The sequence below is a fragment of the Delphinus delphis genome, chromosome 5 (genome assembly GCF_949987515.2).
Source record: "Delphinus delphis chromosome 5, mDelDel1.2, whole genome shotgun sequence".
In the NCBI taxonomy this organism is placed as follows: domain Eukaryota; kingdom Metazoa; phylum Chordata; class Mammalia; order Artiodactyla; family Delphinidae; genus Delphinus; species Delphinus delphis.
Window position 1 is genome coordinate 19,670,193 of NC_082687.1, and position 24,931 is coordinate 19,695,123.

Genomic DNA, 24,931 nt, shown 5'->3' on the forward strand with positions numbered 1-24,931 from the left:
AGGAAAGAAAGAGGCCAGAGAAATTACTCTTGGTAATCACTAAGCATGAACCAAAAGGTGAACTCATCGCAGCTTCTAGAGTATTACAGTGACTTCCTAACAACCCAAACCACTTCTCTTTGAAACAAAAGGAAATTTTGTTTTCCTTTTGTTACTGGGATGTTACTGGAGGAATGTCTACGCTAATATCATTTTTTATTGAATACAAGTGTTCAAGAAGTAAAATCAAGCAGTGAGCACACATGAAATCATATGGGAGGAAACGAGCCCCTAGTCCAGTGCTCTGCAAGCAGTAGGTGTTCAATACATGTTGCCTGCCTGGTAGCAAAATGAAGAAAGACCTGCCTACGCAGTGGTGGAGTAGAGACTTTGCTAATAAACTCATTACAATGCCCTCAAGCTCTAATTACACGGAATTCCATAAATCGATTGCTCTCTTTCTCTCAGTGTCCCAACTTCCTGGATAAGAAACATTTCAAGAATAGAAATATTCTTATTTGCATCAAAAAGGATAAATATGCAGATAAAAAGTTTGTATTCTCTTCTAATGAAAATTCAGTTCCTTAGAAGTAGAAAAAGTAATTTATAGTGAGATTTCCTGTTTTGGGAGAGGATTTTTATGGGAACATGTCTATCAGACTTAAAGTTTCCATTACAAACTGGAAAGAAAATTAATGTTTTCTCCTTAGGAAACCAAAGCATTCATTGATATTTCCACCGAATTAGAATTTCTATGCTATTTTCCTTCACTCAGATATGTACTTTCCAACTTCCCATCGCCACCAATCTCCCGAGTACACTGTAACCACATCCATGACCTCATGTGTGCTGGCTGATCATTTGTAGATTCTCCCCTCCCACTCCCCCAAAAGAAGCTGCAACTCCTGACTCTATGTCTGCAGTCAGTAAACTACTTTCAGGTGAAAGACCTTCCTGTTATGTGTCTGATGTGACTATTTCTGTTTGTGGCCATGACACCCCTAGCGTGCCTATTCAAATGTGGTGACCTGCGTTTGATAAATTTGTTGAAATTGGCAACGCATAACTCTTGCTAACAGAATGAGATGGTGCTTTTAAGCTGACTGGAGTGCTCAGTCTATCTTGATCCATTTGCAAAGAGGCTACATCTCTTCTCTGAGCTTGGATTTGATTAGTCAGTGTGACTACTCATCGGGTTAGAACATTCTGTTCCCTGCCTTCACTGGCTAGACAAAGGGGTTGTTTGCACTGCTTTCCTTTACCTCACTCTGCCTTTTTGTAATTACCATTCACAGGATGCAAACTGGGGGAACAAGGTAGGAAGAGGAAGGCTACAGAGGTTGCATTATGACCCTTGCCCTTCTGATTGTTTTTTATCTCTGTTCTCTCATGAGTAGGCCTTAATGACACATTTGACTTTTGCTTAAAATGATACACCAAAATGGAGGACAGTATGGAAACGGACCGCATTTTATTTACCTTTGCATCCTTAGGACCTAGCGCAGCACTTCGCTACATAGTTAGCTGTCTAATGAAAGTTTGCTGGGTGTTTAATAAACATACTGCTGCTACCTGTACTGAGGACCTGAAGCACAATACAGATTTGTATATTTCATTTTATGTCAAATCCCTAGTTTCAAGAATTATCATCAGTGATAGGTATGCAGCTCTAAGCAGCATTTCACTTCACACTTCTAATGGGCATGGAACATCAAGGGCTTTGTGGTTTATAATTCATATCTTTATGAACACATTTGGCTACGCATTACACAGACTTTCCATTAGCTTAGCCACTTACAAAATAATTCCAAATAAGCTTTATCAGATTTTCAAAGAAGGGCAGCCCTGGAAGAATCTGTTTGCTTGAAACAGGCCACTAATGAGGTTGACGTGAAGAACGTTCTTGCAGAAGCAACCTGGAAAGACAAATAGTGCAAGTGAATTCGTTATATTTCACCTTCTCCTCCTCTGCTCTTCTGATAGTTCTGCTTTGCTTAACATTTTGAATATTTAATACTATGATAATTTTTTCCATTCAGTGTCATTTCTATTCTAGAGAAAATTTTATAGAAGTCATTCCACCAAATATTTAAAATAAATGGTGGTGATATTTGGGGCATTTGCATTGTTTGAGATTATTTTGAACCTCAAAAATTGTTTTTCTTTCTTTATGGACTTCTTTAATGTTTAAAGGTAGTGACAGCTACTAATAATGCATTCATTAGTCTTTCTCATCAAATTCCAATTTTAGGTAGGAAGAGAAAAATAAGGTTTCACTAGGGCAGAGTCATCAAAATTGACGTTATTTCATAATTGCCTTCATAGCATCATTTGAACGTTGACGCAATAACATGCGGTCAAAAATAATATTCTCCGGGAATTCAAACACATAGGGACAGGACTGTCTCCATATATTATGAAAAACTAACTTTGGTCTGTGATTTAACTTGCTAGTGTTCCTGTTAGTCTAAGCCCCCAGTAAAAAGAATCTCCCCCTCAAAGATAGCATTCTATTTAAATTCATGTTCATTTGAGAATTTATCCAGGAACCATTTGGCCTGGAATGACTTGGGGAAAAAGAATTGGTAGCGTTTTGGAATATCAGAACTGAGTAAGTCACTAGAGACCATCTCACCTAAGCCTTAACTTCATTGGCAAAGGAAATAAAGGCCCAGAAGGAGAAAGCCATTTTCCCATGCCATGCATGTTGATAATATTAAGACAAAACTATACCCCTTCCACTGTGCCAAGCAGATTAGCATTCTAGTATATAGATTTTCAGTTGCTATGTGTTTAGAACAGAATCTCATCTTACGAAAAATCCTGTTGTATAAAAATACATACCTTCCATATATAAATCTGAATGTCCCATACCCAGTGCTTGGTTCTCCCTATATCATGGATTTTATAGTTACCTCTCATAAACGTTGTGTGGGTGATGGTAAACAAAGTGTATAAAGCTTTCTAGAGCAAAGATTTCGCCGGTAGAAGCAATTTAAATGTTTCAGCGAATATTCACTGTAAAAAGAAAGATTAACAAAGTCTGGAATTTTATATCTATGTATTCTTTTTCTAAGGCTAATAGAGCATGTGTCCTTGGTATGCATGTTGGCATCGGTGATCATTTGGATGGGCTAGCTCTTTCTTCAAGAAACAAGTTAATATAGGTGTCTTCCCAAGATTAATTTATATTCAAAAACACCTCCCAACTTTCATAACAATGAGAAACAGTGTGTTTGGCAATATGCTAATTGCTAATTGAGTTCTTGTAAGGAAATGAGGCTTGTCTATAGGTGAAAGGAGGATAACGGTTGTAGTGGGTGGAGCTGGAGGTGAGTTAGGAGGGAATTTCAAGGGAGGTTATTGTGGTAGAGAGGATTTTTGTACTATGGGGCATGACCTAGTGCCCATCCTGCTCTTAATGAGTTCTGTTATCAGCACTTTCATCATCATTCTACTCAGAGCACCCCTACTCTTCCACCGCAATTCTCCACCCAGTCCCAGGCTGTTCTAGCTACAAACGCTGCTGAAATGTCAACAATAAATAAATATGCTGCTGTCACTTCTTAATCTAGAAACTGAGCATGTTTACCTAACATTTACTGTATTTCACGAAGTCTGGACATTTGTTGTCAACAAATGTATTTCAATAAAATATAAGGTGTAAACTGATTTTTAACAAATGAATGCCAAAAAGCTGGAAAAAAATTCTAGTACTCCATAGCTTCAAAATTTATCAGAGTTCTTAAAACTTATCAATTAATATACTTTTTATTGGAAGAATTTATTTTCTGAATTTATCTTTGGATTCAGATTATTTCCCATATTAATGATGCCAGATTACAGCTTTTTTGTCTGAGACAGTCTCAGTTACTATCTTAACAATACTGGCGAAAAAGCACAGAGCGTCTGCATGTTATTAAAATTTCAAAAGTGTTTTATTCTTTCAAGACTTTACGAACCGGCCAATGAAAAAAAGTCAAGCACCACTTATAAAAATGCTTTTATTATCCTAAAATACATTCACATACCATATATCCATCAATATATTTTATTTGAGAAAAAATGTAAGCCACAAACCCAGAACTTGCCAGTAAGTTATATTTAGCATGTTTTCCAAATACTAACTTGAAGCAGAAAATTGATTTTCAACCAAAAATATTATTTCATGTGTATAATTTCTCTTAAACACGTCATACTTTGAAAGTATATTCACTTCTCCTGTTTGAAGGACAGAGCAGAGTACCCTTTTTCTTGACAACAGCTGGCAAAGTATATGTGCTTAATAAATAATTATTGATTTGATATGGCTTAGGGAACTTTCTTAAATTTGAAGAAAATGCTATCTGGATTCATCACAGATATGACCTTGATATTAGACTGGTTTAAAGAATACTGAGACCAATGGCAAAGATCCAAAATGGTGGCTCCGCTGTCATTGCAAAATTACGTAGCCCTTTTATATGTTAGTTATTTTATATGTTAGTTATTTCCACCTCTCTCATCTATAAACATAGGACATCGGACTAAATCTCCAAGGCCTCTTTCAGTTCCCAAACCCTATAGTTTAGACTACCCATAAAAAATACATGGAAGTCTGGGATATTCAGTTTCTAAAGTCAAGCTCTAAAGGCTATAGACTTCCTCGTTAACAAATACCAGAAGGTATACGGAACTTTGTGGGTGCTCAATAAATATTAAGCAATCAATTTTATCTTTCATCTGCTGAATGGGGTAATGCTGACGTCTCACAGAATTCCATGTAAGAAATAATAAATGAGAACAAAGTACTTTTCAGATAATGGAGTAATTCGAATAAGCTGCTTTAATAGGTCTGAGGTCTAGCTAGATGATGCAAGAATAAAGTATCTTTTTTATTATTACATCTGGGAATCCAGCAGTCTTTTCATCTGTTTAAGAAGCAACAGTCTTTATCCTTGCTTATCACCAAAAAGTCAGCATGAGTAATTTCTGTGCAAATGGAATTTTTCATGTGATTTTAGCATTTATCACTTTTAACAAAATGCAGCTTTTATCTTTACCTGGTATCAAAATGGAATCATATCTTGATTTAAACAGTTTAATGAGGCGTTCCATCAGCATTATACTACTCTGTGCAAAGAAAATGCTTTTTGAAAATGACTGATAAGCTGCACAAATGAGAAAATTGTAAATTTAATAATCCTCCTACTCAAAAAATAATACAATTCAGGAATTGTTACTAAGGAAAATGAAGTACTGCATTCTAATTTCCTACAGTCTTCCACAGTGTGTTCTTTTTTATGTTTATGTTCAATAAATAATCTGTGTTCTGTTTTTTACAGTGTTTCAACAAAAGACTGCCAGAAGACAATCAAATGGTGACAAGTTCCATGGCCCTAAGAAACAAGGTACTAACATGAACTTCAGTTTTTTTTAATAATCTCTAAGTAAGAGTTAAAGAAATCTTATGAATACTGAACAAAGTCTCCTGCTATAGAAGTAAATAATTGTGTACTTGGCTAATTTTCCTGTTAAGTCAGTCAGTGTCTTACCCAAATATAATTTTTCCATAGTAAGATTAATGCAAGAAAATTATTTTAATTAACAAAGCCAAATTAACAAAGGCAAGAATTTAACAAAGGCCTTACTAGGATATTTGTGGTGATGTTGATAATGTTGTTTGTTATCAGAGCTCCAGGAGGGTCAAGTAAGACAAATTCTCTAACATCCCTCAGAGACCTTTAGAGAGAAGCCTCTGGAACCTAACTTGGTAGGAGGGGCAGATGATTGATGCCCCCGTGAAGGGGACCAGCATGGGTTTTCTGTGCTCTGCATTGAACTCCAGTCAGAGACTGTCTCACTATTCTCTTGCCTTAGGTAATGGACCTACCATTTATTGGAATAATTATTTGTCATGCAGAAAAGAGCTGAACACTGTAGCTCAGAGGCATCTCACACAGGAGGAATATTTTCCTCTTGCTTCATAAGGAGGCAGCTGCCTCCAGTCTTTCCTGACACACTTGGTTCCTCTTGAAAAGAGGTACTCTGGCAGGTTATTTATTATGATGTTTTTCTGATAATAAATCTTTGGTTAAAGTTCAAAAATGAAAAACATAAAAGGTGGCAGAGGTGGAGGCAACACTGGATGACTCTGATCATCAATGAGCATGTACAGATGCTTTTAACCTCAACCCACTTTTGAAATAACATCACTCCAAAATAATATTACCTTGAAATGTTACTCATACATCATTGAGAGAGACATTAAAATAAAACTGGGAAGTTATTTCACCAGCAGCCACTTCCATAGCCTCTTTGTGTGCCATTGTGAAAATAGCAAAGTGCTGATTGCACCAACTTCTGACACCCACTGACCTATTAAATACAGAACCTCATGGACTTGCTCCTGGGATGCTGTGGCTCATCCTTCAAACACAGGTGTGTCCTTAAATGAATGATCATCACCCATCACTTCAAGTGGCATTTCTCACGGCAGTGAGCTTGTACTTAGATCATTCTTCCAATTAAGTATGTGGTGCTTGAATGCAGCACATGATGGACCTGAACTTCCAGTCTCCTACAAATCACTTGGATAGACTACTTATAAATTTGTATGCAAAAACCTATCCTTATTGGACAATTTTTCATTTCCAGTGATTTCTTAGTTTGAAGGGAAAGATATATCTTTTTAAGTCTACTATTAGCCTCCCACTGTGCCTTCAGCTCTCTCAAGAAATAAATGCAGAACTCCATGTGAGATCATTGTACAATTAGGATCAAACAGTTATTGAAGAATTAAAGTAGAGAAGATTATTCCTATCTGGACTCTTCCACATACCTCACAGAGCTTGGAAAAGAATAAAGAGAGGGGACGCTTTGAGCTCTTTGGGAGAAAGTTTCCCTAAAGCATTTTTAACAAATATTCAATTATTATATTTTAATTAAATTACGTTAGAATTAGGAGGATGATGTGAAGAAGGCCACAGGAGATGAAAGAAGGGGACAAGTAGCAAGCATAATGAAGGGATCCTCAGAATGCCAGATCTGTCATCCTCTGGTTATCCCACAGAGAGCACTATAAGAAAAGGCTGCTAATGTTTTTGAAGCCTAGGAGAAACCTATTAATATTCTACCATATGTATAGAAAAAATTGTCCCTTCTGTACTCAGAATAAAAGGGGAGGAGAGAATGGTGAAAGGAAACAAGAACCTAAATAATTATAAAATATTTTACTGGATTAACATCTGTCCATATCTTGTTACTTAATTTGCTTCTTCAAGATCAATGATGACCAGATTTTTTTAATTCTTGGGGGGGGTTAAGTTACTAAAAATTCTAATCAAATTTTTGTGTGAATTTTTCATCTCTAGATATGTCAATCCAATTATTGATGATATTTTTGATTAGTCACCTTAGAGCAGTTTCCCTAGATTCCTTTAACTGTGGACATTAGTAATTCAGCAGAATGGAAAAGAAAGATTATTGTTCTGTTTTTCAAGGAGTAGAGGAACATTAAATCCTATGAAATGTTAGGGGAAAAAAAACCTTCCTGATAACTGCAGTCTGCAGGGAAATCAGAATCTAGCATGAGAAGAACATAATTAAGAATAATGGGGGGGGGGGGCTTCCCTGGTGACACAGCGGTTGAGAGTCTGCCTGCCGATGCAGGGGACACGGATTCGTGCCCCAGTCTGGGAAGATCCCACATGCCGCGGAGCGGCTGGGCCCGTGAGCCATGACCGCTGGACCTGCGCGTCCGGCGCCTGTGCTTCGCAACGGGAGAGGCCACAACAGTGAGAGGCCCGCGTACCGCAAAAAAAAAAGAATAATGGGGAAGGTTTTGAAATTAAAGAATTAAGTACCTAATGGACTTCCAATGTCCAGCCATTTTTCTCTAAATCTTTTCAGATATTTATGACCATCCAGACCATGGGACATACTAGACAATCAAAACTACTTATTCCTAAATTAATGAATACTCTTCAAATACCCTGGGATTTCATGGTGTAATAGGAAAAACAGTGCATGCTTCACCAATGATAATCTCTTTATTTGGTTGATGATAGAGAACAAAAAGACCCTTTTGTGAAGTGTTTGTCAGAGTCAAGATTTTTTAAAGGGACTGGACAGGTTCTCTAAAGGTTAAAGAAATTATTCAATTATTTCACTATATGCTGGAAGGGAAAGGGATTTTGAGAGCCAACTATTTTCCCACTGAAAGTATAGGCATTTCAGATGCCCTGTGTTGAAGACTGCCAAGGGATTGCCAGGAAGCTACATTATTGCTAAGTCAAGGAATTTTCCTGAGGAACAGAAAAAAATTAATTGGCACCATTTCCATGGAAACTCAACAGATTTCTTCAACTCAATTTTCACATCCTGGAAAAAATATAAGAAAAATGCTGAGGACTTTGGATCACAGATAAAAGTTTCCATCAAAATACATTTTTAAAATCAGTTTTTCCAAGTTGGTTTTAAAATTAGAAAAATTTTAAATCAGTGCCAGAGTGTTGTCCCCAGAATGTGCTGCTACCACACCTCCACCCACTTCCCAAAATTGAGCCTCACAGAGCAGTCAAGGGTTTGTTCTTCAACGTGGCAAACCAGAGAACTGAATTTGTCAGTGGGTTTGGAATCAATTAGAGTTTTGATGTCTGAGTCCTGTTAACTAAGCTCATGGAGGACTGATTTATAACCCCCAATCCCAATGGATTAAATCTGTTTTATGGGAAGATTTCTTCCCAGTGACAAGAATGCTTGTATTCATTAGACCCTTGCCAAATATTAATAATAAAGTTTTTATAAAATATAATTAGTAATTAGAAGGCTACTAGGTGAACATGATCAAGTCAAAGGGTGCTGGAGGAATGTAAGGACTTTGAGGACATGGAAATAGCTGATTAATTTTCCACGCCTCACAAAATCATATAATAGTCTAGGGTCAAGATTGCTCACATCTCCCAGACCTGTTTTTCTCTGTTATATCTTTTTCTTAGGCTACGCCCTGGGGCCTTTTCTATCTTCACTGGAATCATCCCCATTTTATCAACACAGTGGTACCTCAGAGGTGAGGAATGGCCATTGATGATGTTTAGCGTTCTTAGCATTCTTAACTGTCTCCGTGTGATCATGGGTCATGGCCACAGATATGCCCAGCCATACAGTGAAATAATAATCCTCTCAGCAAGCATGTGTTGTTTCTGTCATGCTTGGAAGGCAAACCATTTTTTTGAGGGGTGGGGTTAGGTGGGAGGTAGGAGGAGCACGTCCACCCTAACCAGCTGCCTATACCAGTGACTCTCAATCCCAGATGAGCATAAGAGTTATTTGTGGAGCTTCTAGAATTTAGTTGCCTAAGTCCTACCTTAGACATGGACTACAAGCAGAACACAAGAGAACAGTAATATGCTATAATAATAATCTCAAACCAACACACAAAAAACAAAATCTAACCAAAAGAAACTATTTGAAAGGCCATATTGTGGTCAGATTTGGCCTCTAAATATGTTATATTTCAAAAATAATGTGCACAATATAATTTCAGTTTTTTGCCATTTTAAACCATGCTTAAATCCATGTCTCATGTAACAATTCAAATCTCCAGCCACTCCCTATTGTATTATTGTATCATTTGCTACAAATTACTTTTGATATTTCATTTGTTATCATGCTTTCCATATTGTCTTCTTATATTTGAGACACATTTCTCTAAACTCATAATTCTATCAGAACTGGGAGAATAAAAGACGTATCGAGAATCATGCTATGAATAAAAACACAAAAGAGAAAATAATTATTTTTGATAATGAAGACTATTCAGATGTGTTTAATAAGCAGGCAGTGAATCTTATCTGCTCAGTAATTCCATCTTTCTGGCCCCTGTAGGCTTACAAGTTTGCAATCTCTGATATAGTCTCTGCCCACTAATTCCTCGATGCAGACTGCAAAATCGTTATCGGCTGGTCTTTTCAGGGGGTGTGCATGCTCTTGGGAAAGATATAGTCAGGGAACATATCTTGTATGAGCTCTGTAAGTTCCCAGTGCTGCAGCAGTGTGATGAATGTTAAATAACAGAATTTTCTATAAGTAGGAGACCTGGAGAAATGCAGATGGTATTACCCTTATGTGGGCAAAAGAGAATGCGGGTCCCTGAGGTATTTTCATCCGGCTACTTTTGCCAGTAATTGATATATTAAAAAGAAAAGAGGGAAAATTATCAAAATGTAGTTATTTGTACTCCATAGAAGAATAATGGCTTCAATTCTCCTTTTCAGTATAACTGACATTTCCATTTGTCATGTTCATAGGAGTTTTTTGTTTGGTTGGTTTCTGTTTTTGTTAAGGTCATACCTGGAAAAACTTGTGTAATAGCTGAGCTCTTGTCTAAAATGGTGATGTGTCAGTAGCCAGCAGTGGCCTCTAAGAAATGCTTGTGAAGGAAAGGCATCAAAAAGATGGAATTCTTAATAATAGTGGAAACAAAGACTGGAATAAAGCTAATGCTGGAATATGGGACTGATTCCAGTTAATTCTAAGGTTGAAAAAGAGGGATTGAAGCAAATAAAACCAGTAGTCCACCCGCTGACCCCTAGCTATCACTCTACTACACAAATGCTAATTTTTTAAAGTTCTCTCCACTCCAGCTCTGGTCTTTCTATATACATGCAGAAAAAGTAGTTCTCCCGGTAGAAAGCAACCTGAGGCCCTGCAGTAAAGCTCTGTGAAGGAAAGATGGGATGGGCAAGAAAACTTACTGTTTATTCAGGAAGTTAGTTGCTTGCAGACCTATCAGTACATAGTGCCAAAGAATCATGTTCCACCTATTTGTGACAAAGCTGCACCAGACAAAGCTGCTAAGTCCTGGGATCTTGAGTTATGAGTTGCACCAAAGTCCTCTGTAGTCCTAGAGCAGAGAACAAAATTTGATCTGAACACAAGGAATAGAAGCAAAGGATAAACAACCACCAAATCTCTTGTCAAACGTGATTCCATAGATGCGTTCTCTTTTAAGAAGACTGAAGGAGAGAACAAATAAATGATATGAGAACTTCAAAAACCATGTCAAAGGAAGGGAAGGAGAATTTCATCATGAAGACTCAGGATAATTATACTTCTGTAAATCACTTCCTTAATGAGTAAGGTTGTCATATATCTTCCCAAGAAGCACCAAGCTATCAATGTGGAGATAGTGGGAAATATGCAAGTATGCCCCCCCACCCCCGACACACAGACACAAAATAAGAACATCCCAACTAATGATGTGTAATTGTTTTTAGAAAATAACTGTAAAGAAGTATGAGTTATCTTTAATTTTCATTTATTAAATTAAGCTAAGCCATTCAGCTTTCAGGATCAGTGCTAGATACCCACTGACAATATACAGGAGCCAAAAAAGAAAATTTCAGAAAACTGCAAACTCATAAACAAATTGAAAACATAAAGAAGAAACATCAACAGAAAGTCGGGGGTCGAGGTCAGGCTGAGATGAAAGCAAAACAGATGAAAGACATTTTAGCTGAGATGGCAGGATGAGGTGAAACATGTGACATGACGAAAATGGATCAAGTGACTAGAGGACATATGGCAAAAATAAAATAAACTTGGAACTTAAAATTTCAATAGCAAACTAAAATCCACATTGGTTATAACAAAAAGGAGTGACAGTGGGTAAAATCAATTATTGAAGTTGAGAACATAATTGGAAAAGGGTTTGTTCCCAATATATGGAAATACTAAAAACAGTCAAAAGACATGGAGAACAGAAATCCAACTCATGTATAATAGGTGTTTTTAAAAATAGGCTAGAAAATACAATCAATGACATAGTTTAACACAGCTTCAGAGTACAGAAGAGTGGGGGAATGAATATGCAGACTGTACGGACTCGCTGTGATCTAGCAAAAAATAAGGAAATATACCCACATTTAAAAGCATCTTAGCAAACTGTTATAGTTATAAAGATGAAAACAACCCTAAAGTATTGAGGAAATATGTTAACTTAGATTTTCTTCTAAAAAATCAAAATCAGGTTTACAATTTAGAAAATGATGTAACAAAAATTTGAGATAATGGACTACATGATTTTTGGGAAAACGTTGCAACTTATATTTAGTCAGCTAATGTGTTTGTGTAAGAAGAAAACAAATATATTTTTTGGATGTCCAAGATTTTAGAAAAGATAGCATTTCTATGTCATCATGAAAGTATTCCCCCAAATATCTTCTAAATAAGTGAGAGATACTTAGCAACAGAAAGAGACTTGCAGACACAGAAAACAAACTTATGGTTACCACAGGGGAAAAGAGGGTGGGAGGAGGGATAAATTAGGAGGCTGGGATTAACATATACACACTACTAGGTATAAAATAGATAACCAACAAGGACTTACTGTATAGCACAGGGAACCATACTCAGTGTTATGTAATAACCTATAAGAGAAAAGAATCTCAAAAAGAAAGTATATATATCATATATAACTAAATCAGTATGCTGTACACCTGAAACTTACATATTATAAATCAACTGTACTTCAAAAATTAAAAAAAAAAGAAGTTATGGCATTAAAGAATTTGTGCTGAATAATGAATTCAATAAAACATGGAATTAAATTTAAATAATTATTATAAATTTATTTATAAAACATCTGAATGTAAAATACTGATGATAAAAATATGCAAGAGATCATAATTTTATTGCAATAATCTAGGTCCAGTGCTCAAATAATATGAAAATGTCTAAGAACTAGAAAATAATTTAAAAATAAAATAATGCCCTATCAAGTCTTTACTAATCAAAAAATATAAGGTAAAAAATCTCTGAAATTTATAAAAGTAATCATTATTTTAAAACAAAATATATACCTTCGAAATCACTTAATATTATATAATTATAGAATATATATACACTATATCCATCTACCTAATCTTTCTAGCAAAAGACAAAAACTAAAATAAGGCAAAAAAAAGATACAAAATAAGGTTATAATTAGAACAGCAGTTATGAAAATACATGTGTCAGTTAAACATCCTCAAAGAGCAGTCACAATCACTGAGGGCACATGGCACTGTGTGAAGCATATATAAATGCTTCACATAGATACCATAGATACCATAGATCAAGTCCTCACAGCTATCTTATGAGGTAGATATTATTTTCCTTTTTAAGATGGATTGGTTATCTGTAATCAAGGTCACAGAACTAATAAGTGGTAGAGGTGGGGTTTCAGTTTAATTCTTTTTGACTCTGAAGCCCATGTTTAGAATCACCTACTATCCTGTTCTTCCAGGTTATCATAGTAACAACAACTATCTCTACAATTTCCTGGACTTTTGCACAAGCCTGGAACATTACAGAGCATGTTACACATATTAATTCCTTTAAACCTTGCAACAACCCTGTAACTAATGGTATTGTTTACCTCCATTTTATAGACAAACTGAAGCTTGCAAAGGGTGGCTGAGACAGATCTGAGATTTGTACCCATGATTGCCTGGTTCCAAATACCACATTATATATTGTTTTATAAAAGATGCAGATTCAAATTTGGATAAAAGACAAAATCAAACTATATCCTGCTTTTTGAAGATATACTGTAAAAAAAAATACTAAAGAAAAGTTGAAAATCTATGGTCATTAATGGTTGCTTAAAGAAAAAGAAATAAATGAGTTGTTTTCAATCTTAATTTTAGAAAATAGGATTCAAGGCAAAAGTATTAGAAAAAGAAATCATTTTATTTATTTAAATTCTAAAATCCAAATAAAAGCATGTCATCCATGTTCTTTTATGTGGCAAATATTAAAAATACTTAAGTAAAATGTGGTAGAATAAAAGAATTTGACAAAAACCACAGTAGTAGTAAGAGGTTATAAATACTTTGAATCTTTGATAAAACAGTAAAAATGCAAAAACAATAAAATAGGGTATATAAAAAATTAAGATAATGTTAAGTTTGTACTTAACAGACTGTACACTTTTCAAAACCCTTAATTGATAATATGCTATCTGATTTTTTAAAAACTCAATAAAAATATGACCTATTCAACCCACTTTTTGATCTCAGTATACTTTTTAAAGAATTAATAACAGAAATGAAAAACACCTGAAGAAATTCTAAAAAACCTGTGAAGGCAAACAAAATTAAAACACAATTGAATGCTTAGCAAGCAAACTATAAGCAGAGGCAACATCACAGCTGTACATCTTTAGTTATTAAACAAGAAAAGGAAAACAAAGGAACTAGATACTAGTAAAAAAAAATATGGAATAAAACCAATGTAATAAATCTAGTAAAAGTTGAAAATTAATGGTAGAATTTTTAAAATTCACAGATGTGAAAACACAGGAAATTTTAACTAAATCTGAAAGTTTATTTTTAAAAAGAATAAATTAGCAAATGCTCTGGCAAATCTAACTAAGAGAATACGCCAGTAAGAAAACAAGTCATGAGAAGATATTAGTATACAGAATCAGAGGAATTGTTTGATTTTCTTGTGTATAAAAATATATGATTTTCTCATCAAAAAGTCTACAAATAAATGCTGGAGAGGGTGTGGAGAAAAGAGAACCCTCCTACACTGTTGGTGGGAATGTAAATTGGTGCAGCTACTATGGAGAACAGTATGGAGGTTCCTTAAAAAACTAAAAATAGAACTACCATATGACCCAGCAATCCCACTCCTGGGAATATATCAGGAGAAAACCATAAATTGAAAAGATACATGTACCCCAATATTCATTGCAGCACTATTTACAATAGCCAAGGTATGGAAGCATCCTAAATGACCATCAACAGTGGAATGGATAAGGAAGATGTGGTACATATATACAATGGAATATTACTCAGCTATAAAAAAGGAATGAAATAACGCCATTTGCAGCAACGCAGATGGACCTAGAGGTTATCATACTAAATGAAGTAAGTCAGACAGAGAAAGACAAATATCATGATATCACTTATACATGGAATCTAATTTTAAAAATGATAAAAATGAACTTACTTACAAAACACAAACAGACTTACAGATATTAAAAACAAACTTATGGTCCCACTTAAGGGGAAACGTGGTGGGGGGAGGGATAAATCAGGAGCTTAAGATTAACATACACACACTAATATATATGATTCATAACCAACAAGGACCTACCGTATAGCACAGGGAACTTTACTCAATATTCTGTGATAACCTACATGAGAAAAGAATCCAAAAAAGAATGAATTTATGTATATGTATAAATGAATCACTCAGCTGTATACCTGAAACTAACACAACATTGTAAATCAACTACAATAAAATTTTAAAATATATATATGCGACTTTTCAAAGAAAAATACTAATTAACAAAATTATGTCAGGTGATAATGATGTGTCAGTGTAAGCTCATCAGCTGTAACAAATGTACCCCTCTGGTGAGCAGTGTTGATAATGGGGGAGGCTACTCATATGTGGGACTGGAGGTATATAGGAGATCTCTGTACCTGCTACTCAGTTTGACTATGAACCTAAAACTACGCTAAATAATAGAGTGTGTTAATAAAACAAAGTCAACTTATTAAAAAAATTATGTCAGGTGGTGAAAGGAATTTTTTAAATATTACTAGACCAATAACTAGGGAATATTTGTATTAAGCTTTAACTCAAAAGGTAACCCAGGACAAGTTTTGTCACTGAGTTATTTCAAACTCAACTATTTAGGAAAATAAAGAGATTAAGTCAGCACCACTTGCCATGTGTATTAAGGTCTGGTACTTATGCAGTGCTTAAAGCTACAGTATTTAGCATTACATTGACATAAGAATCACTTAACAGTGAAAGAATGGTTTAGGTTATCAAATTACTATAAGTTTTTGTGCTTTTTTTTTAACTTGAATAATGCAAAATGTTATCTAAAGTGTATCAAACCAGGCATTCCCTTATCCAACTGGTGAGAGGTATTTAACAACACATTTCCAGGAAAGGAGCTGATCACTAAGTATCAACAGCTTTAAAAGTGTACATACTCAAAAATTAGACTTTCAGGAGTCTATCCTAAGAAAATAAATAGCAATACAGCCAATGATTTATGTTAAAGACTTTTAAGCACCAATAGTACATAACTGTGGGAAAAACTGGAAACAACAAAATAGCCAACAGTAGGAAAATGGTTAAATACTTGATTGAATATACAAATTTCAGAATATAATACAGCCACTAAAACTCATGTTTCAAAGAATATTTAATGGCATGGAAACATTCTTAGGCTATAGGAATAAGAGAAAAGAGCTGGAAACATACCAGTATAAACCTAGTTCAGAAAAAGAAAGAGAAGAAAAGAAAGCAATGTACACTTAAAAAGGAGAAACATCAAAATGTTAATACTCCACATTTCTGAAGAGTGTAGTAGTGAGTGATAGTCATTTTCTTTTTTAGTACACGTCTGTGTTTTCTAAATGGTGGTGGGGCAGGGCATGGGGACTCACCTTCTGAATTTACAATTAAAGTGAAGTGGCAAAGAATATATTGTTAATGAAAAAATTATCCTGCCACTTGTCAAACAGTAAGGCCAACTTTATTCAGGGGATTATATACAACAATACAGGGGTTGCTGCTATGGGATTTTACAGTATGGGAGAGAGTGGTCTCAACTCTGAATGCCACAAGGAAGAATGCGAATTTATAATCCAGGAGCAGAGTGTGTGGGAGGGGTGAGAAGTGGATGGGAAATTACTAAGAACACCAGCGGTGAGAGAGATTCCCCCTAAACTGACTGAACAGGATTCTTACTCCAGGCAGGCCAAGTGATCAGATCACATCAGGGGGATGATGGAAGATAAAAGAACCCAAACAGATATTGAAGGTGATCCGATATCAAGGTTGGCTAAAGCAACAGCAGGATTCTTATGAAAACTGAGCAATGCAAAGACAGACATGGAAGTACGAAAGGTGAGCCCTAGTTAGGAAAAGGACTCAGGAGCCTGACTAAAGTTTAGTCAAGGAGAGAACCCGTCAATAGCAGCTGTAGGTTGAGATGTGGATACTTTCCTTGGAAGTTACAAGGAATACATCAACACTACATCTCCTAATTTGCTCATGTGACCCTGAGCTCGTTTGCTGCCAATTTCTTAGATACGGAACAAAAAAGTAACTTCAGATTTAAACCTTGGTCACTGATTTTTTTTTAAGTCCTATTACTTTCAAGTTTGTTCCAGCTGCTCACAAAATAATTTGGTAAGATAGTACAGTATGGTATGGCATGGTATAGTATATCTGGCATAGCTTGGAAGGATGTATTCCATGGAGAAACCTATTCGCGAAGTGGGAGAAATTTCTTATTGTAAAAGCAATATAGTATTATTTCAGAAAGTTGGAAATTAGAAAAAGGTAATCACTTCTGATACCATCACAATAGAACGACCTGTATCATCTTTAAAACTGTCCCTGCCTGCTTTATTATATGCACATTTTTATGGTTAAAATTTTACTATATATGCAATTTTGCATCCTGCTTTTGTACTTGTCCTTGTATAATAAGCACACTCTCCGTTGCACTTGGTCTTTTAAATTATTATTATTTCAATGACTACCTAATATTTACTAAGTAAATATTTCACATTTTAAGTTCTTTGGTGTTGGCCAATCAAGTTGTTGACTTTCAGTTTCTCAGGAAAAATGTTCTTCTAGCCAGTCACTTGGTAGTAGAAAGAACTTTTATGAAAAGTTCAGTTTGCTTTCTCACCTAATCTCTAGGTTCATATGTCCACCAGACGGGTTGCTTGATGTTAATTTGACCAAAACTTGATCAAATGGAAAATCTTGTAAAGAAGAATTGATCTGAAAGGAACTAAATCTTTAGAAACTGTAGTTTGTCTTGAAGCTTTTACGATAAGAGAACAAGTCTGCCATGTGGGCAAATAGCAGTATGACAAATGCTTTTCAATGAAAATTATGTTAAACTCATACTAACTCTTATGAGAATAAACTAATAATAAATACAATTTGAGGAGCAAGGAAAAACCCTTCCACCCCCCATAAAATAGTCATCTAAACGCAATAAAGAAATTTTGCACAGCCTTCCAAAAATTACAGGTTGCATGTTTTGGTTTGATTAGTCTGCCCTTAAGAAAGAAAGGGGGTAAAAGGCCTAATCATTTTTCTTTGCAGCTTGTCATGCCTAATAGTAATTTATCAAGACAATTGGTTTTAATGTTTTTAGTGTGGGGGGAAAAAAAAAAGAAGAAAAAGCAGATGTATGTAAAATTAGCCTAGTTGTAAACAACTCACTTTCGGGACTCAATCTGTCTACAACTTCTGCCACTCCTGAATTTTGTTCTTTTGTTGTCTCTGCACAACCATGCAAAACTGAATCCTGCCTCCCCCCAAAAGGTCATCTTACTTATATTTTCGTAGCTAAAATTTGAAATATGAAGGGATAATTGAAATGAATATTATTAAAAGAATTCAATGTGTTTTTTTTAATTGAGCTAAACGTGCACATATAGCAAAACTGAAGTTGGTACCATTTTCTGGGAAGGCTTGGCTTGACATAACTTCTATAAAAGCAGAAAATCCAGCTGCATGGGTATTTGCGATAAAAATGGATTCACACTTAGGCAAAGGGATGACAGAAGTGAGGTGCTAGTTAAATGGCATAGCTGTTAAATGACGATGCTAAACCTCCACACTCTGGCAGGAATGGCACATGGAATTCTACTGCAAACAGCATCTTACGAATTGAATTGGATTGTGGAGACCTATAAAAAGCAAGTGGTACAAGAAGCAAGATCTCAATTGTTACCTGTGCTTTTGGCTGCTGAACCGCTGAGCCCTCTGGCTGACTTTTGCTTCTCCAATTCTCGTGGGATTTCATGTCCTGTCATCCCTGAAGGAAAAGATTTAAGAGTATAGAATCTGTTGACATCTTGTTAGTTCTGGGGATATAGGACGTCTGAAGTGAAAAGACAAGCCAAGAAAGCCCCCGTGGGAATCAGAATGATTGGCCATGGAGCAGTTTTATGTGCATGTGAGCCTTTACAAAAAAAGAATCCTCTCTGTGCCCCTGTTCCAAGAGTCACTGCTGGAATCTCAAAACTGAAAGGGACATGAGAGGTCATTCCAAGACTGCCCCGAGGCTCAGGTTCCCATCAAATACTTAAAACTGCCATCAAGTACTTGAACTTCTCATTTCCAGACTAACCAATCCTATCAGAATCCTATAATAGAATTTGAATGCAAATCCTATATAGAATTTGAATGCCCTCCCCATTTCACAAATCCCGTCAATCAGGTCTAGATACAGTCTAATTGATCTGCTTCTTTCTTGAAAAAGAGTTCCCAGTAATGAGCAATTTCTCCAGCGAAAGGCCCAATTTACTACCAACTTGCCTACAGCTTGGTGGGACTACCTCTTCTCTCCTTCTAGACTCTGGGCATATTTGGATTTGATAGTGCAGACGACCTGTGCTGCTGCTGAGTCATCCAGTCCCTGCTGAGATAATGCAATAAGTATGTTGGACTTAGGAGAAATATGTAAATGAGAACTCAAATGAGTTCTGCAGCCAGGCAGGCAGTACAAGTGTGAAGTCATCCAGAGACTTATAGGGAGTAACAGAGACTGGGGTAGCCTGGAGAGTACAGAGAGTCCCTAAAAGCATACAGCTTCATTTATGTCTTTAAGCACCGTCAGAACACTGACTCCCCCGTGGTCTGCAATTTGCTCTCACTGTTCCTCAGGCCAGTGTCTGGTGTGGCATTAGCAGCCACACAAGAGACATCAGACCATCGAATGTTCTCATCGTGCCGAGCAAATAAGACATAGCATGTTCCAAAATAAACTCTTCTGAAAAGGAAGCAGGTCACGACAAAAGGACCAGCAATTATTTATTTTAAATCTTTCAGGAATAAATTCTCAAATGATCCTGCACCTCTTATGACATTTGGATGTTGGTTGAGATCTTCTTTCCCAAAGCTGGAGAGATTGTGTTTATTCCATAAATACGTATTAGTAATGATAGTGTTAACTCTTTCTTATTTAGCTTACTATGCAGCAGGCCCTATGCTAAGTATTTTGTGGACCTAATGAAAAGTAATCCTCACAAAAGAACATGACATTGGCACTGCCCACCACCAGCCTAGTGCAGAACTTTTGCTGTTATTTCTCTCCTCATCCCTTTATGTTTTTCAGTGATGAGACATATTCTTTTCACCCACAACACTAGGTCTGAGGCATGACCATCCTTAGAAAGAAGCTCATTAAAAAATTTGTACTGATTTATTCTGTAACTGCTTATAGACTAGCTAGAACAAGAAACTCAAACTGCTTATTTTTTAGAGTGCTTTTTTTTTTTCCAGTTGTCATATGCAGACTTCTCATTAAAACACCCTTCCCTCATATTGTAGACAGATCTCGGATGGAGAGTCAAGGCTTTTCCACCATAAGGGGCTGCCTTGCTGCTGGGCAGGAGGAACTCATCCTCCTGCAAGAGAAAGTCAAGAATGGGAAACTCTCTGTGGACGAAGCCCTGGAGAAATTTAAACACTGGCAGATGGGGAAGACTGGCCTGGAAATAATTCAGCAGGTAATACAGACCCCAATCCCTTCTGGAGCGTTCCCTCAGGTGCAGAGCTCCAGCATCTTTGTAAGCCTCTTTCTCTTAACAAGAAATACAGGTAACTGTTCTTTTGTTTTTAACTAGCCACACACATAAAAGAGGTTTTAAACTACCAATTAGAAGCTCGACAATACCCAGATTTCATGTTTACAAACCATCAATGAACTCAATGCTGAGACTATGTATATCAGAGCTAATACCTAATCAACTTATAAGGCTGTCCTTAGTACAGTGCATGTTTTATGAATCTCATTGCTGAAATTAAGGTGAAACATCTTTACACTAACGTGCTCAGAATTCTGAAGAATGTATTATGTAGACTAGACTTAAAGGGAACAAGAAAATGATTGAAATCATATCAGACAATAGTCCTAAGTAATATTTAATAAGTTTTCTCTTCTCCTTAACCTTTGGAAAAATAAATATATATATACATATATATCAGGATTTGCATGTATATAAATATGTACATACATAAATATATATATCAGGATTTGCATATATATGAATATATATATATCGGTCAGGATTTACAGAGAAATTATGCCAAGAGTATTAACTTCAGATAAGCTTGTCTTCTTTAAACATAATTTACATCCTAGGTGGTTCTAAGAGGAGAATGAAAACAAAATATACTCTGTGTAATATAATATACACCCCATGACATTCCTCAGTGAGGGTGCCAGGACCATATTCTAGCTATCCAGTAGGCCTTCCCACTCCCAAAATGTTTTACCAGTTTTTTTTCTTCTCATCATATAAAACCCCAGTACCTTAAAAGCCAGTTCTCAGGCAGCTGTTTGACAAACACATTTCATTAGCTACATTAGGCCTAAGTATAAATAATCATTAATAGCATAATATGCTACCTTTCCCAAGGATCATTTTTATTTAAAAATAATGCTTAAGAAAACATTTTTAAACAACAGGGAAATGAATCACAATGGTGATTCAAGCAATATGGCATATAAACAGGATATAGTTTAGGCAAGGGACTTTTCCATTACATCTGAGGTCACAAGCCTTGTCAGAAATCACCTGTCTCTATGGATAGCTCTTGTTGTGGTTAGGTGACTGGACCTGGTCAAGATTTTGCAGTGTTAAGCAAGGGCAGTTCTTTTGCCAAACAAATGCTAAGAGTGCTGATTGTAGAGTTCTGTAATGGATTGTTGTTCATGGTCAGAACTATAGTATTGCTTTCAATCCACACCATTGCCATCACCATCAAGCATCCTTCTTATGCCGAAATGGGTTAAGATGTGCCTAAGTGCAGACTTACAAATCACTTTCCTAGCAATGCTAGAAAATAAGTTATATACGTTTTGTTAAGTCAGTTGTACTTCATCCTTCTTAGACCCTTCAATAATAAAGTTTACAATTTAAAGTGATCCAACCTAAATACCTTCTTGGTAAGGTTTCACTAGTTGCTTTATTAAACCCTTGGTTGTTTACATGTTATTTGTGTATTTATATTCAATACTGTTTTAGAAAGAATTTAAGGTGGTCTATACTCAACTACTCTGAGACCAATGTGGCTTATCTAATATATAGGGATAATGGGATAATGAATACAGTAAGCAAAACAAAACAAAACAAAATTTAACCTGTAAATACAAGAACAAACACTAAGATTACTTTCCATCAGAGTCCAAAGTTTGTGACTCTGACTGAGGACTTTGGGAGGAATCAGTCAGTTCTTTTCCATTTCTTTCCCAAATTTATTGAGATATCATTGACTTTGTCTAAATTTAAAGTGTATAACGGGTTGGTGTGATATATTGCAAAATGATGACCACCATAGCATTAGCTAACACCTCCATGATGTCACAAAATTACCATTTTTGTGTGACAAGAACATATAATGCTAACTCCCTTAGCAACTGGCAAGTTGCTAAATATAATATATATATAATACAGTACTGTTAAATATAATCATCCTGCTGTACATTAGATCCCCAGCACCTTTTTATTTTATAACTGGAAGTTGGTACCCTTTGACCAACATCAACATCTCCCCATTTCATCCACTCCTCAGCCCCTGATAACCATCATTCAACTCTGTTTCTATGAATTTGGCTTTTTTAGAGTTCACATATGTGAGATCACACAGTATTTGTCTTTCTCTATATGACTTATTTCACTTAACATAATGCCCTCAAGGTCCATCCATGTTGCCACAAATGGTAGGATTTCCTTCTTTCTCCCTGCTGAATAATATTCCATTGTGTTTGTGTGTGTGTGTATACACACTCATATACACACACACATATATATATACATATATAACACATCTTTATCCATTTATCTGTTGATAGACACTTACATGGTTTCCATATCTTGGCTATTGCAGTGAACATGGAAATGCAGCTATTTCTTTGAAATCCTGATTTCATTTCCTTTGGATAAATACCCAGAAGTAGGATTGCTGACTCATATGGTGGTACTATTTTTAATGTTTTGAGGAACTTCCATACTTATTTTCATAATGGCTGTACCAATTTACATTTCCACCAACACTGCACAAGGCTTCCCTCTTCTCCATAACCTTATCTCTTACCTCGTGTCCTTTTGATGATAATCATTCTAACAGTTCTGAGGTAAGATGCTACTCTGGCTTTGATTTGCATTTCCCTGTTGATTAGTGATGTTGAGAATTTTTTCATGTATCTGTTGGCCATTTTTATGTCTTCTTCGAGAGATGTCTATTCAGTTCCTCTGCCCATTTTTTAATCAGATTATATGGGATGTTTTGCTACTGAGTTGTGTGAGTTCTTTATATATTTTGGATATTAACTCCTTCTCAGATACATGATTTGCAAATATTTTCCCTCAGTCCATAGTGTGCCTTTTCATCTTGTTGATTGTCTCTTTCGCCATGCAGAAGCTTTTTAGTCTGATGTAGTCCCAGTTGTTTATTTTTGCTTCTGGTGCGTGTGCTTTTTCAGTCATATTCAAAACATCATTGCCAAGACCAATGTCAAAGAGCTTTTTCCCTGTGTTTTTTTAGTCAGTCCTTAACATAAGGGCCTGAACAAAAGTCAGAACAACAAAAAATGAATGTTCTCCCTGTTTTCCCAACACACACTCATCCCCATATACTTTTCAATATTACTCTTGTAGTTTACAAAAATGTTCATTTGTATCCTGAGAATGAATCTCTCAGAGGTAGCTGTGAAGTTATATTATTCTTGACAGAGTTATTATCCTAGGAAAATAGGAGAAAAAATGGCACAAATACAGAGTTAATAGTGGAAGAGTTTCTAGGATAATGAAGACCCATGTAGAATCCCTGGAGTCAAAGGTGAGATGGCTGAGAAAACCTTGCCTTTAGCTCTCCTCACTCCTGCTCACAATCAGTGAGTCCCTTGCTCACTTATAGGAAGGGATCTTTAAGGCAATGAAAACAACTCTAGGAAAAATGGTTTCTAGGCTTCAGGGGCAACCCTTAGGAAAAGTGCTACTCTAGATTCTCTTCTAAAAGCAGACATTTTGAATGTTAGCTTGCTTTACCTTTCAGTTAAATAGTGAATAGATGTTCAATGTAGAATATTTGGAAAGCAAAGAAAGGTCACAGGTGAGTTAAGAAGGGAATCCAGTTTGTGTATCATTTGCTACCATGTCCCTGGCTCTTAGAAGGAATTTCTAGTAAGGCATGTGCCCTGCAGAGGCTGGAGATCGGCTCAGACAGCAGCAGACCATCACTGTGTTGGACTCCTGCTTTTGGACACCAAATAGCCAATGTAGATGCCTCAGGTGTTCGATTGGGAAAACAGCTCCCAAAAGAATTAGGCTCTGGGTTTCTACCTGATTCTAACACTTATAACTGTGTGATTTGGGAAAGTTACTTAACCTCTCTGTAGCTCAGATTCCATATCTGTAAAATGAGATGATGATGTTTTTTATCCACTTCATGAAGTTGTGAGGATTAAGGAAAATAATACATGTAAAGTATCAAGGACGGTGATTGGGACATTGTAAGTACCAAATTAACACTAAGTAGTAGTGGTGGTACTGGTGATAGTAGTTAAAGTTTTCATCTTAATCCATGACAAATTTGTGAAATTTGACTTCTGTTTCCTGGTTGTTCCCTCATTAAGAAAAAACTACGCCAACTACGAGATTGCATTATTGGGAAAAGGCCAGAAGAAGAAAATGTCTACAGTAAGTAAAATATGCCTGCTATTCAAAAATAATAGGGTGGAAAATGCAAGGACAGTGGAGTCAAACAGGCCGGAGTTCAAATCTATACTCTATCACTTCCCAGCTGCTTAAACTGGACAGTGTCTTAATCCTTGGTATTCAGGGTCCTTGTCTGCGATACAGGAATGATTATACATGTATCTGGAAGTGGTTGTCCAAGTTAACAGATAAAATACTTTTCACCT

The 24,931-nt window shown here is 36.0% G+C and overlaps 1 protein-coding gene across 2 annotated transcripts in view; it reads left to right on the plus strand.

Moving 5' to 3' along the window:
* BANK1 (B cell scaffold protein with ankyrin repeats 1) overlaps positions 1 to 24,931 on the plus strand; it is a 312,945-nt gene that overhangs the window by 271,104 nt on the left and 16,910 nt on the right. Inside the window, exons 11-13 of one of the 2 annotated variants that reach the window (XM_060011625.1) lie at positions 5,304 to 5,369; positions 20,335 to 20,513; positions 24,644 to 24,707. In XM_060011625.1, the coding sequence (XP_059867608.1) occupies positions 5,304 to 5,369; positions 20,335 to 20,513; positions 24,644 to 24,707 (309 nt within the window). Of the gene's footprint in view, positions 1 to 5,303; positions 5,370 to 20,334; positions 20,734 to 24,643; positions 24,708 to 24,931 lie in introns of those variants that run through there. The other variant, XM_060011626.1, reaches the window with a different exon arrangement.